The sequence below is a fragment of the Rhinichthys klamathensis genome, unplaced genomic scaffold (genome assembly GCF_029890125.1).
Source record: "Rhinichthys klamathensis goyatoka isolate OS25496 unplaced genomic scaffold, OSU_Roscu_1.1 h1tg000145l_1, whole genome shotgun sequence".
NCBI lineage: Eukaryota > Metazoa > Chordata > Actinopteri > Cypriniformes > Leuciscidae > Rhinichthys > Rhinichthys klamathensis.
The window spans coordinates 307,181-320,647 of NW_026606680.1; the positions used below are offsets into that span (position 1 = coordinate 307,181).

The 13,467-nt window shown below is 37.4% G+C and overlaps 3 protein-coding genes across 3 annotated transcripts; all 3 read left to right on the forward strand.

Moving 5' to 3' along the window:
• Positions 1-980: 980 nt before the first annotated feature.
• Positions 981-2,255, forward strand: LOC130090447 (extracellular superoxide dismutase [Cu-Zn]-like). Its single transcript, XM_056257822.1, has 2 exons — positions 981-1,034; positions 1,524-2,255. Exon 2 carries the CDS (start codon positions 1,539-1,541, stop codon positions 2,193-2,195), a length of 657 nt encoding a protein of 218 aa, XP_056113797.1. The 5' UTR covers positions 981-1,034; positions 1,524-1,538; the 3' UTR covers positions 2,196-2,255.
• A 1,893-nt stretch (positions 2,256-4,148) lies between these two features.
• On the forward strand, positions 4,149-6,045 carry LOC130090448 (extracellular superoxide dismutase [Cu-Zn]-like). The gene is made up of 2 exons (XM_056257823.1): positions 4,149-4,186; positions 5,267-6,045. Exon 2 carries the CDS (start codon positions 5,282-5,284, stop codon positions 5,936-5,938), a length of 657 nt encoding a protein of 218 aa, XP_056113798.1. The 5' UTR covers positions 4,149-4,186; positions 5,267-5,281; the 3' UTR covers positions 5,939-6,045.
• A 1,775-nt stretch (positions 6,046-7,820) lies between these two features.
• LOC130090449 (extracellular superoxide dismutase [Cu-Zn]-like) lies at positions 7,821-9,039 on the forward strand. Its single transcript, XM_056257824.1, has 2 exons — positions 7,821-7,865; positions 8,360-9,039. Exon 2 carries the CDS (start codon positions 8,375-8,377, stop codon positions 9,029-9,031), a length of 657 nt encoding a protein of 218 aa, XP_056113799.1. The 5' UTR covers positions 7,821-7,865; positions 8,360-8,374; the 3' UTR covers positions 9,032-9,039.
• The last annotated feature ends 4,428 nt before the right edge of the window (positions 9,040-13,467 follow it).

A 13,467-nucleotide genomic window follows, 5' to 3' on the forward strand; every position in this document is an offset into this window, starting at 1 on the left:
TCATATTTCATCAAATTTAATGTCAACATGTTCTAGTTTTGAATTTTACTCATGCATTGAGTGAACTGATGCATATTACTCTACATAGCCTATATCTATATGCTTTTGGGTCTGTTAAATATGCTGTTTAATGTGTTAAATCATGTGTTTTTAAGATCCAGGATCAATTTTGATAAATCAGGGATGGCTCACACTACTTGAAAATAAATTTGTCTGGAGTGCATGATCTCGCAATGTTTATTGGTATATACCTTGAAAATAAAAATGTTATGAAATGTACATGTTAAAGTTGGACAAAGTTAAAAGTAATAAATAAAAGAAATAAACACCTAGGTACTGTATCTAAATTACACATTTAACATAAAGTGTCCCACTTTACCTGCATTCACTCTACTAAAAGGGGATTTTATCATCGATGCTATAGAAGAATTATTTCCTCAGAAATGTTTACTTCTGCCTTCAAAGACAATTTAATAACAGTCCAATTGCATGTGTAATATAGGCTTGTCAGGCTTGGGACAGAGTCTGTAGAAATGGTTTCTCGAAAAAGAACAACTGTCAGATATGCACTTATGTGAAATGAATATCTGCTATAAGAAGTGGTGTCAAGCATGAACTTCACGTGTAATTGAACACTAACTGAGAATTAATGAGTTACAGTTGAGTCACCAAATGGAGAGAAGAGGAATCTATAACAGTATTCTTTTAATAAACACATAACAATGAAGATAATCTAGTAGTGGAGAACACATTGTGCAATGCAAGACAAAGAACTGAACAAACTGAGTGTTATATATACACAGGCAAACAAAGGGAGCTAAATGAAACGCAGGTGAACTTAATTAGTGACTAACAGGCTAACAGACTAGCATGGTTAACTTGTAGCTCCACATGAGTTCCTAAAAGAGCAGCCAAAAGTGTAAAGGAGCATTCTTTACTCCAGTTCAGTCTGCACACGGATAAAGTGTGGTAGTGTTTTTGTGACTGCAATAATCAGGCTCCACACGGATTAAGGACAACTTTTCAGTTATACGGTAATGTACCTTTGCTGTTTTTGGCATGTGTTTTGTCTCTCCATTCTTTACTACTTTAAAGCACAACAAAAAGATTAAACCAATGTACAAAAAACTTTTAGTTTTACATTGCAAAGTGAACTTTTTAAAAGTGCTTGACTCGTTTGTTAAGAAACATACTTCTGAAAGTGTACTGTATGTACACTTCAGTGGCTTTTTATTTCATCAATGTTATGTTCTCTGCAAGTAACCTTTTTTTTTTTTTTTTTTTGTATACTTTCAAGATTTTAAGTACTAGCTACAAGTACACGTTAAATACAAATTAGCACACTTTTTCACAAGGGTACATGGCAATTCAGATATGAATACAAATTGTTTTTCCTTGCAAACTAATCCGGTTGTGCTATTTTACCTAATGCAACTTCCGTTCTCAAAGCTATTGATATTCTATCAAATACTACATTCTTAAACCAAATGACATGATTTCACTGAATCCACTCTCCATTGTAGGCTTTAAAGAGCAACATGGAGAAAATCATCCTAATATTCCCTCTGATATTGCTGGTGCTGCATATACAAGGAGGAGAGTTCTCTAAACGTCCAGTTTGTTTGATTGCCGAAGCTCCACAGCCGGAAGTCGTGGAGTTCAACAACACAATCTATGCCACTTGTGAAGTAACTCCCAGCCCTAATTTGCCACCTTGCCAGCCAAAGATCTTTGGGCAAATCCTCTTCAAGCAGCTCTTCCCCAATGGAGATTTAGAAGTGAAAATCAACCTCCGTGGTTTGCCTGCCATCGATCATCAACCGCGTGCCATGCACATCCATCGGTATGGAGACCTCAGTCAAGGCAGCATCACTGTTGGTCCTCATTACAATCCAAACGGCGTTGACCACCCTCATCATCCTGGAGACCTGGGCAACTTTGCTTCCGAGCAAGGAGTAATAAGGCAGTTCCTGAAGCTCCCAGACGCCAAGCTCTTTGGGCCTTATTCCATTCTGGGACGTGCGGTGGTGGTTCATGAGAAGGAGGATGATCTGGGAATGGGTTCAGATGAGGAGAGTAAACGCAGTGGGAATGCTGGACAGAGAATTGCTTGCGGTGTGATTGGTATTACTACTCCAAGTCTGTGGCAGAAGACTGAACTGCTCCCCAAGAAAAAATGTGGAGGAGGGAACTGAGAGTCCAAGATGAGCGAGTCGGATTTGGTGGAAGAGCAGATTCAAATAGGATAATTATGATTTTCCTTGTGTATTCTGTGTCCTACATTAAAGAATATTTAATACGAACATTCCCATGTTTTTGTCTTTGGTCTTTTCAGAGACTTTTTGGCCATAGCTTCCAATAGTAAATGCACTCTAAAAAGAAATGTTGGGTGAATGCAGGTAAAGTGGGCCGTTTTAGTTTGATTGTACTGTGCTCAATAGGTTTACACTTTCAGAGCATGACAATGTTCTTTAATTAAAGATACACTATCTTTAAATGATAAAATGGCTTTGGTTGATGCAATATGACACTGGTGTGTGTGGCCACATCTCAAGGGAGGACACCCTTATGGTTAAAGGTAGAAAACCCTCTGACATAAGATTTTATTTTCTAAATAAGGTTTCTCACAAATATTGTGACTGTTCCTGGTTTGGTACTACAGTTTCTTATAAGGAGTTTTAATATTGCTGACCCGTTTTGGCTGAATGTGTTCGATAAAGTTGGATTAAACCAGTAGGATTCATGTAAAGTCGGTGTCCTTAAACTTTAAAGGTGAACTAAGTAACTTTTTTTACCTTAACCGAACAGCTTTGGAGTCATTGTAATGTTTATATTACTGATTTCGTGTTGAATGGTGGTCGTCTCGCACCCCCCTGGTGCCTGTGAGCCGCAAAACCACCCTTGCAACTTTGGGCGGGCCGCCGGCCTCAGTGTCAGGAAGTATCGTGTGATATCAGGTCTCGCGAGGTAACGAATTGCTTTACGGCAAAAAACAGATCTGTTAAAATTCTGATAAAATGAGCATCAAACAGAAATAACCCGGCACCGTATACATGTGGTGTTCGAGGCGAACATACAATACAGACTGCCGACAGTTAAACAGGGCACGCGCAGCTCTTAAAGGGGCCATACCTTATTTCCACTCGTTACAGCATCCATCCTACTGAACAGGTACCGGTGTACAGGGGGAGGGGATCCGGCCGTGAGTGCGAGCCATCTCTGCGTGAGTGCTATTCACGACAGTACAAGTACTCCACAGCGACTCTAGGGGTCGCTGTTTTTTTGACAAAAACGGAATTCCTACTCAGTGCTGCTTTAAGTAATAATATTCAAATTCATTAAATAAATTGATGTACTTTGGTTGTTAGTTGACATGTATAATCTACTTTTTTTTTAGAGAACAGAAATGAGTGCCGTTAGAAATTCGAGTCAGAGATGGAAGAAATGAAAGGGAGCTGAAAATAAGACGAGGAATTAAGTTCAATCTGTAGAGTGGAGAATGGATGAGAGGAGCAAAATGTAGATGCAGAACATAACGCTTTAAAATATGGACACAATTTAAGTTTAGACATAATTTGTAATGATGTTACATAGAATTATTTTCCCAAACATTTTTACTTCTGTCTGCAAAGACAATAAGTAACAGTCCAATTGCATGTGTAATATAGGCTTGTCAGGCTTGGGACAGAGTCTGTAGAAATGGTTTCTTGAAAAAGAACAACTTATGTGAGATGAATATCTGCTATAAGAAGTGGTGTCAAGCATGAACTTCACGTGTAATTGAACACTAACTGAGAATTAATGAGTTACAGTTGATTTACCAAATGAAGAGGAGAAGAATCTATGGCAGCAATTCTTTTAATAAACACGTAACAATGAAGCGGATCTTCACTGGAGAACACATTGTGCAATGCAAGACAAAGAACTGAACTAACTGAGTTCTATATATACACAGGCAAACAAAGGGAGCTAAATGAAACGCAGGTGAACTTAATTAGTGACTAACAGGCTAACAGACTATCATGGTTAACTTGTAGCTCCACATGAGTTCCTAAAAGAGCAGCCAAAAGTGTAAAGGAGCATTCTTTACTCCAGTTCAGTCTGCACACGGATAAAGTGTGGTAGTATTTTTGTCACTGTAATATTCATTCTCCACACAGATTAAGGACAACTTTTCAGTTATACGGTAATGTACCTTTGCTGTTTTTGGCATGTGTTTTTTCTCTCCATGCTTGCAAACATTGACTTGATTTAAAACTAAAGTTAAAAGTTTAATAAAAAATATAAATGCTTTGTATTTTATTTGACCTGCCCTTGTGAAAAATAAGTACACTTTAGTATGCTGTACATATTGCAAGAGTACATATTATGGAAACAATTATTTAAAGAATATATTTGCGTACAAGAATGTAATGTTTTTTTTTATACTTAATTGCATGTTTATGCATTTAAATTCTATTTTAAATGCAGTTAGCTGAAACAGTCCTTCGTTTGACTGAAGTACATTTTTATGTGTAATTTCATAATTACTTGTATTGTCTTACAAATCTGGATTAAGTTTACTGCTGAATGTAACGTTACTGATATTTACTGTGCATTTATGGCAAATAAAATTTACATATAAAAATAATATAATTTCCACTTAAACTTGTATGTCATGTATTTAAACATATATATGCAGTGAAACATTTGTAATGATGTTGCAGTTTAAAAGATTTAAAATATTAACTTTATTTTAATTATTGAATAACATACGACAGATCAACTTATAATGTACTATGTTAGTCAGCACTTCAAGTACACTTATTTTGATAGCACAACAAAAAGATTAAAACAATGTTCTTTAGAGAAACTTTTAGTTTTACATTGCAACGTGCACTTTTTAAAAGAGCTCGACGTGTGTGTTAAGAAATATGCTTATGAAAGTGTACTGTATGTACATACCGGTAAGTGGCTTTTTATTTCATCAATGATGTTATGTTCTCTGCAAGTAGACCTATTTTTTTATTATTATACTTTAAAGATTTTAAGTACTACAAGTACATATTCACTACAATTAAGCACACTATCTTTTCACAAGGGTACATGGCAATTAAAAAAAATTTAATAAAATACAATTTATTTTATATGGTTTTCCCTTGCAAAATAATCTGGTTGTGCTATTTTACCTAATGCAACTTCCATTCTCAAAGCTATTGATATTCTATCAAATACTTCATTCTTAAACCAAATGTTATGATTTCACTGAATCCACTCTCCATTGTAGGCTTTAAAGAGCAACATGGAGAAAATCATCCTAATATTCCCTCTGATATTGCTGGTGCTGCATATACAAGGAGGAGAGTTCTCTAAACGTCCAGTTTGTTTGATTGCCGAAGCTCCACAGCCGGAAGTCGTGGAGTTCAACAACACAATCTATGCCACTTGTGAAGTAACTCCCAGCCCTAATTTGCCACCTTGCCAGCCAAAGATCTTTGGGCAAATCCTCTTCAAGCAGCTCTTCCCCAATGGAGATTTAGAAGTGAAAATCAACCTCCGTGGTTTGCCTGCCATCGATCATCAACAGCGTGCCATGCACATCCATCGGTATGGAGACCTCAGTCAAGGCAGCATCACTGTTGGTCCTCATTACAATCCAAACGGCGTTGACCACCCTCATCATCCTGGAGACCTGGGCAACTTTGCTTCCGAGCAAGGAGTAATAAGGCAGTTCCTGAAGCTCCCAGACGCCAAGCTCTTTGGGCCTTATTCCATTCTGGGACGTGCGGTGGTGGTTCATGAGAAGGAGGATGATCTGGGAATGGGTTCAGATGAGGAGAGTAAACGCAGTGGGAATGCTGGACAGAGAATTGCTTGCGGTGTGATTGGTATTACTACTCCAAGTCTGTGGCAGAAGACTGAACTGCTCCCCAAGAAAAAATGTGGAGGAGGGAACTGAGAGTCCAAGATGAGTCGGATATGGTGGAAGGGCAGATTCAAATAGGATAATTATGATTTTCCTTGTGTTTTCTTTGTCTGTGTCCTACATTAAAGCAATATTTAATACCCTGAAATTCTATAGATGTATTGCCATTACAAACACTTTCAATGCCTTTGAATGGTTTCCTGGCATCCAGTAATTCATGTTTTTGTTTTGGTCTTTTTCAGAGACTTTTTGGCCATAGCTTCCAATAGCAAATGCACTCTTAAAAATAAATGTGGGGTGAATGCAGGTAAAGTGGGCCGTTTTAGTTTGATTGTACTGTGCTCAATGGGTTTACACTTTACGAGCAAGACAATGGTCTTTAATTAAAGATACACTATCTTTAAATGATAAAATAGTTTTGGTTGATCCAATATGACACTGGTGTGTGTGGCCACATCTCAAGGGAGGACACCCTCATTGTTAAAGGTAGACAACCTCTCAAATAAGATTTTCTAAATTATAAGGTTTCTCGCTAAATAAACAAATTAGTATATTATTCTGACAGTTTTGTTTGTTACTACAGTTGACAGGGAATCAAAATGCAAATAATAAAATGTTTTAAAGTTGTTTTTTTGTAAGGTGTTTAAATATTGCTGTCCGCTTTGGCTGAATGTATTAGATAAAGTGGGCCAGTAGGATTCAGGTAAAATGGGTGACCTTTAACCTTCAGTTATTATTCTCAAATTATACTCAAAGGAAAGAGCAGAAAATAAGATGAGGAATTCAGTTCAATCTAAAGAAAGGATGAGAGGAGCAAAATGTAGATGCAGAATATAACGCTTTAAAATATGAACCCATTTTTAATATGTTGTAGAGTTTATTTTCATCCATATTCGGATATCTGATATTCAAATTTAATGTCAACACAACATGTTCTATTTGTTTTGAATTTTAAACATGCATTGAGTGAACTGATGAATATTACTCGTCATAGCCTATATCTAGCCTATATTCTTTTTGTTAAATATGCTGTGGAATTTATTTGTTTGCTAATATGGGTTAATAAACCATGTGTTTTTAAGATGCATGATCATTTTTGATAAATCAAGGATGGTTCAACTTGCGTGACCAGCTGGCCCACTTTACTTGAAAAGAAATGTGTCTGGAGTGCATGATCTCAAAATGTTTATTGGTATACCTTGAAAATAACACGTATCAACTTGAAAATATTAAAGCTGGACCTTTAAGTTAACAAATTAAGAAAAGAAAAAAAATCTAGGTATCTAAATTACATTTAACAAAAAGTGTCCCACTTTACCTGCATTCACCCTACTAAAAGTGGATTTTAAAATCAATGCCATAGAATTAATTTCCCAGACATTTTTACTTCTGTCTGCAAAGACAATTTAATAACAGTCCAATTGCATGTGTAATATAGGCTTGTCAGGTTTGGGACAGAGTCTGTAGAAATGGTTTCTTGAAAAAGAACAACTTATGTGAGATGAATATCTGCTATAAGAAGTGGTGTCAAGCATGAACTTCACGTGCAATTGAACACTAACTAAGAATTAATGAGTTACAGTTGATTTACCAAATGGAGAGAAGAGGAATCTATAACAGTATTATTTTAATAAACACATAACAATGAAGATAATCTAGTGGAGAACACATTGTGCAATGCAAGACAAAGAACTGAACAAACTGAGTGTTATGTATACACAGGCAAACAAAGGGAGCTAAATGAAACGCAGGTGAACTTAATTAGTGACTAACAGGCTAACAGACTATCATGGTTAACTTGTAGCTCCACATGAGTTCCTAAAAGAGCAGCCAAAAGTGTGATTGCAAAGGAGCATTCTCTCAACTCCAGTTCAGTCTGCACACGGATAAAGTGTGGTAGTGTTTTTGTGACTGCATAATCAGGTTCAACACGGATTAAGGACAACTTTTCAGTTATACGGTAATGCACCTTTTCTGTTTTTGGCATGTGTTTTGTCTCTCCATTCTTTACTTTAAAGCACAACAAAAAGATTAAACCAATGTACAAAAAACTTTTAGTTTTACATTGCAAAGTGAACTTTTTAAAAGTGCTTGACTCTTTAAGAAACATACTTCTGAAAGTGTACTGTATGTACACTTCAGTGGCTTTTTATTTCATCAGTTATGTTCTCTGCAAGTAGACTTTTCTTTTTTTTGTATACTTTCAAGATTTTAAGTACTAGCTACAAGTACACGTTCAATACAAATTAGCACACTTTTTCACAAGGGTACATGGCAATTCAAATATGAATACAAATTGTTTTCCCTTGCAAACTAATCCGGTTGTGCTATTTTACCTAATGTAACTTCCACTCTCAAAGCTCCCTGCAACAAAGCTTTGACCTTTATTCTATCAAAAATACTTCATTCTTAAACCAAATGGCATGATTTCACTGAATCCACTCTCCATTGTAGGCTTTAAAGAGCAACATGGAGAAAATCATCCTAATATTCCCTCTGATATTGCTGGTGCTGCATATACAAGGAGGAGAGTTCTCTAAACGTCCAGTTTGTTTGATTGCCGAAGCTCCACAGCCGGAAGTCGTGGAGTTCAACAACACAATCTATGCCACTTGTGAAGTAACTCCCAGCCCTAATTTGCCACCTTGCCAGCCAAAGATCTTTGGGCAAATCCTCTTCAAGCAGCTCTTCCCCAATGGAGATTTAGAAGTGAAAATCAACCTCCGTGGTTTGCCTGCCATCGATCATCAACAGCGTGCCATGCACATCCATCGGTATGGAGACCTCAGTCAAGGCAGCATCACTGTTGGTCCTCATTACAATCCAAACGGCGTTGACCACCCTCATCATCCTGGAGACCTGGGCAACTTTGCTTCGGAGCAAGGAGTTATAAGGCAGTTCCTGAAGCTCCCAGACGCCAAGCTCTTTGGGCCTTATTCCATTCTGGGACGTGCGGTGGTGGTTCATGAGAAGGAGGATGATCTGGGAATGGGTTCAGATGAGGAGAGTAAACGCAGTGGGAATGCTGGACAGAGAATTGCTTGCGGTGTGATTGGTATTACTACTCCAAGTCTGTGGCAGAAGACTGAACTGCTCCCCAAGAAAAAATGTGGAGGAGGGAACTGAGAGTCCAAGATGAGTCGTATATGGTGGAAGGGCAGATTCAAATAGGATAATTATGATTTTTCCTTGTGTATACTTTGTCTGTGTCCTACATTAAAGCAATATTTAATACCCTGAAATTCCCTAGATTTATTGCCATTACAAACACTGCTTTAAATGTCTCTTTCAATGTTTTGAATGGTTTCCTGGCATCCAGCAATTCATGTTTTGGTCTTTTCAGAATCATTTTGGACAGGGACATAGCTTGGGAATTCGGGGCCCCTTGAAATCATGTTCCGGGGGGTTATGGGTCCCCCTTGGTTCAAACCACAGGGCGCCCCTAAAGTTGTCACCAACGTTTGCCCTGCTTGCAATGGCCCTGCATGCCAGCTTCTAATAGTAAATGCACTCCTAAAAATAAAGGTACTAAAAGGGGACTTTAGCTGTGATGACATGGAATAACCATATTTGTTTCCCAACAACTTTTCAATGAATTGTTCTTAAAATAACTTTTTTTTTTCCGTGTGACTAACATTTTAATAGTCGAAAGAACTTTTTTTTTTTTTTACTATAAAGAACATTTGTGTCCATTAATGTTAAAGGAACTTTATAAAGGCCAAAGAGCCTTTATTTTTAAAAGTGTAGGGTAAAAACTTTAGTAACCCCAGCAGTACACATCTTGGATGTCTTCCTATATCTGGTAGACCCGTTTCAGGTCATGGATTCTTTACTGTGCAAGCTGAAGAGTCTGAATCAGGTGTGTTTGATAACTGCACATTTTGTATGTCACTATTTGGGGTACTCTAAGACTAAGGAAACTAAAGCCAGGTACACACTGTCTGATTTTCAAAGTCATTAGATCTGTCCTTTTAGTTTCTTGTGTACACAGGTGGTCACACCATACAGAAAGTTTCAATCATAGACTGTAAAAAAAAAAAAAAATGGACATAGTGTCTGTGACGTCACCTGTTGGTTTCTGCAAAACATTTTTTTTATTATTTGCCCACTATACAATGCTGACCTTTCTAATTCTGAATAGGGATGTCCACATCACCGCTACATTAAAGTCGGCATGAAATCAAAATTGACAAATCTTGTTTTTTTACAGGAGAACCTGTCACTCGCATAAGATCTGATCGACCAATAGCAAACCACACACATCCAACCATCCAGTCAACCCCCTTAAGGACAAAATTAAATCCAGCCTTTTTTATTTTATTTTTTCAGAAGCCATTTCACTCTGATATATGTTGCAATAGGGAAGCAAAGACTATCGCAACTTGTGTTTTATGAGTTTAACACACATTTCAAAGTGACAGATACCAGCCACCAGAAGTGACATGACTTCCACTCACTAGTAAATATCAGAAATCCAGAAGTTTTCCTGGCTCGGTTTCATGATTTATGTACTGAACAACCACCGACAGACAAGCTGCCTCAATTCCCAAGGCATAAACAAATCAAACAGAATATAAATAAGGGCATAAAACGCAATGTGCCGTGCGCTTCCTCTTAAAGTCTGTTTGGGACACTGCTCTTGAAGGGAAAACTGCTGAAATAATTGGATGCAATGAATTTCAGAAGGGAGATGCAATGTCTGCTGTGAGATGCTGCCATAGGCTAAGTGAACAGATTTGAATTTAGGATCAGTGCTATGCTTGAGCTAATAATGTTTATGCATAAAGTCTGAATTGGGATTACTCTAGTGTTTGCCTGATATCGTGAACTGAAAAGAATTATAATATTTTACTGTGCGTTGATGTATTCAAAGCCGTGAGCTGTCGGCCTATGTAAGTTCCACATGCCTGATGACAGAGTCACTTCAGCGGCTACTTGCTGGGAACATTTTGCTCCTTAAAATATTGGGAGATATTATAAGCAAAACTGTATTTACTGCTTCCATTACTCGGATCACAGCTCAGGACTAAACTCTAAAGCCTTCTGAGATGTGGTACATTTCTTAAGAAAACTAACTGGAGGGTGTGCAGTTATCCATTTGAAAATGAATAAATTACCCATTTAAATTTGTTTTTGTAAGGAGTGGTATGCAAGAACAATTTATGTTAGTCTAGCATTTGAGCCTTTAGATTTAACCGTATCTATCGGGCAAAAAACATAAATTCAGTCCAATTGTGTCCACATAAATAATGTTAAATGAAAGCCATGTCAATATCCTGGAAAGCATATCTCACTGAGGTTATTAACCCCATGGAAGCATCAGTTATTATTATTTTAGTCATTATAATCAGTTTTAGTTATTTTATTATGTTTAATTTTATTTAAATAAACAAAAATGTTTATGGTTTTAAGTTTTATTAATAACCCTGGTTGTAACACAACTAATTAACATAACATAAAAAAAGACATCAAGTGCAACAGACTTTTCTATGCTCTGGTGTCTTTTTGACCCATCATGAAACATTGGCATTAGCTTATGCCAAATTTGAATAAATTCACAACAGTAGCCTAATCCCCGCTTAATATGCTAAAGTCCCCCTGTGGTGAAAATCAAGCTTTTAATTGTGTGGCATTTTTATTATACTTTAAGACAAACCATGTAGAAATTCATGTCAACACCATTGCTGAGTATTATCTCCTTAAAACTGCAGTGAACCAAAGACAGTCTCAAAATCACTGGTGTTTCTGATGTCACAAGCTACCTTGTAACCAATCACGTCAACGTGTGATGATCAACGAGTGGATCTCTAAGCTGGGTGAATAGAGGCGGGGCTAATTTGCATATTCATAGAACCTCGTATACTAAATGAGGCAAGAGTGTAGAGTTACATTCAAGCTATTATGACATTATTTTTTTTTTTTAAGGAAAAACTTTTAAATATGTAAATTTGATGATCAAAGATGAGTTTTAAGGGATAAAATGATTGACTACATGGGGGACTTTAAAATTCTGAACTAAATAGGCCTATGATAAATGTAAAAAGTATAGCCTAACGTTTTATATTTCACCAGGAAGATGATTATTTACCTGTATATTTTTTTTCTTCAGCAAAAAAAAAAAAAAAAGGATGTGGATGACAAAAGTTCCATCACCACACTTCCATCGAAAGCCATTATTTTCATAATTTATGAGTAAGAACTGAACAGTACTCGCAGGCTGCTCAAAATGCACGCGCTCCTGTAAAATGAATCCCACAAGATTTCATACAACCTCCCTATCACCTGCTTCTGAATATGTTTCTCAATGAATAATTCAACAATGTAGCCTACGTGCGCATCCTCCTGTACAAATGCAGCGTTTCTTGTCTAATAGGACCAAAGAGCAAGAAAAGGCAGCTGGAGAATATGTGTACCAATGGGAAGACAGTGACTGACGACCTGCCATAAGGCAGCAGGGAGATGGCAGCGCACCGTGGAGTCAATCGGTGTGTCGCGTCAAACTTCTGATTTTGGTCCTAGTTAAGAAGTTTTACAGTACTATAGAGTGAAAGGTAGTCAGTGGCAGCAGGGGACTGTGACAGGAGATGGTGGAGACGACAGATTTGCCTCCTACTTGTGGAGAGATCCTACAGTGCATCGTGCTGCACTGTAACACAAGAAGTTTTTGGTTCTTTCTCTTGCTTTTACATTCTATATTCAGTTTACTTGCAACACGGAAGCTGTTTTCTGTGAATGTGCAGAACTTATGATTCAACTAGTAGCTATAGAGGTTATGCATTGACGTTACTTTCCCGCCGGAACACACAGTCGGACTGAGTGGCAAAAGAGCTGCATGCTGCATGACTGGAGTTAATAGGGGAAACTGTGAAAACGCGAGAAAAACAAACGATTATCAGTTTAAACTAAAGGTTGGACTCGATATAGTGTTCCTTACAACTTACCAAAGATCAAGTGATCCATGGATATTGACATGCAGCCAGGAATCCTGTTTCCTGACATTTAAATGTGTGCGTGATTTCAACGCCGGGGAAATACATCATCATATTATCCAGCCCTAAAACTAAGTTTATTTAAAAAAAACATCCAATTATGCAGAATATACGATGATATATTTAATTGATGAGTTGTCATTACAATATAACAATATATAGGGTTTGATTTTACACCTAAGTAATACCCCAACTATTTACCCCTTCAGCATATTGACACAAAATGATATGCTGATTACTGCAAATCCACCTTTCGCTGCCTGGATCAAGTTGTTTCTGTGAATCGCATCGATCCATTTGCTTCTCTGTTCTGTAGCTTTCGTCAGTCTGTAAGAATATACCTCAGATTTCTTGTCAAATCTATTTGTACAGTCCATCGCAAAGCTCTTCGCTTTTAGATGCGTTTTGTGTGTTTTTTGTGGCATTCACGCTGAAAACAAATGAATGCTGCCGCTCAGTCTTTTTGCCACTCAGTGGGCGTAACCACAGTCACTACGGTTGACGGTGACGTCACGCGCATACCCTCTATACCTTATGTAGCCCCGCCCCTTTTCAGCACTGCACTTGTTGTCT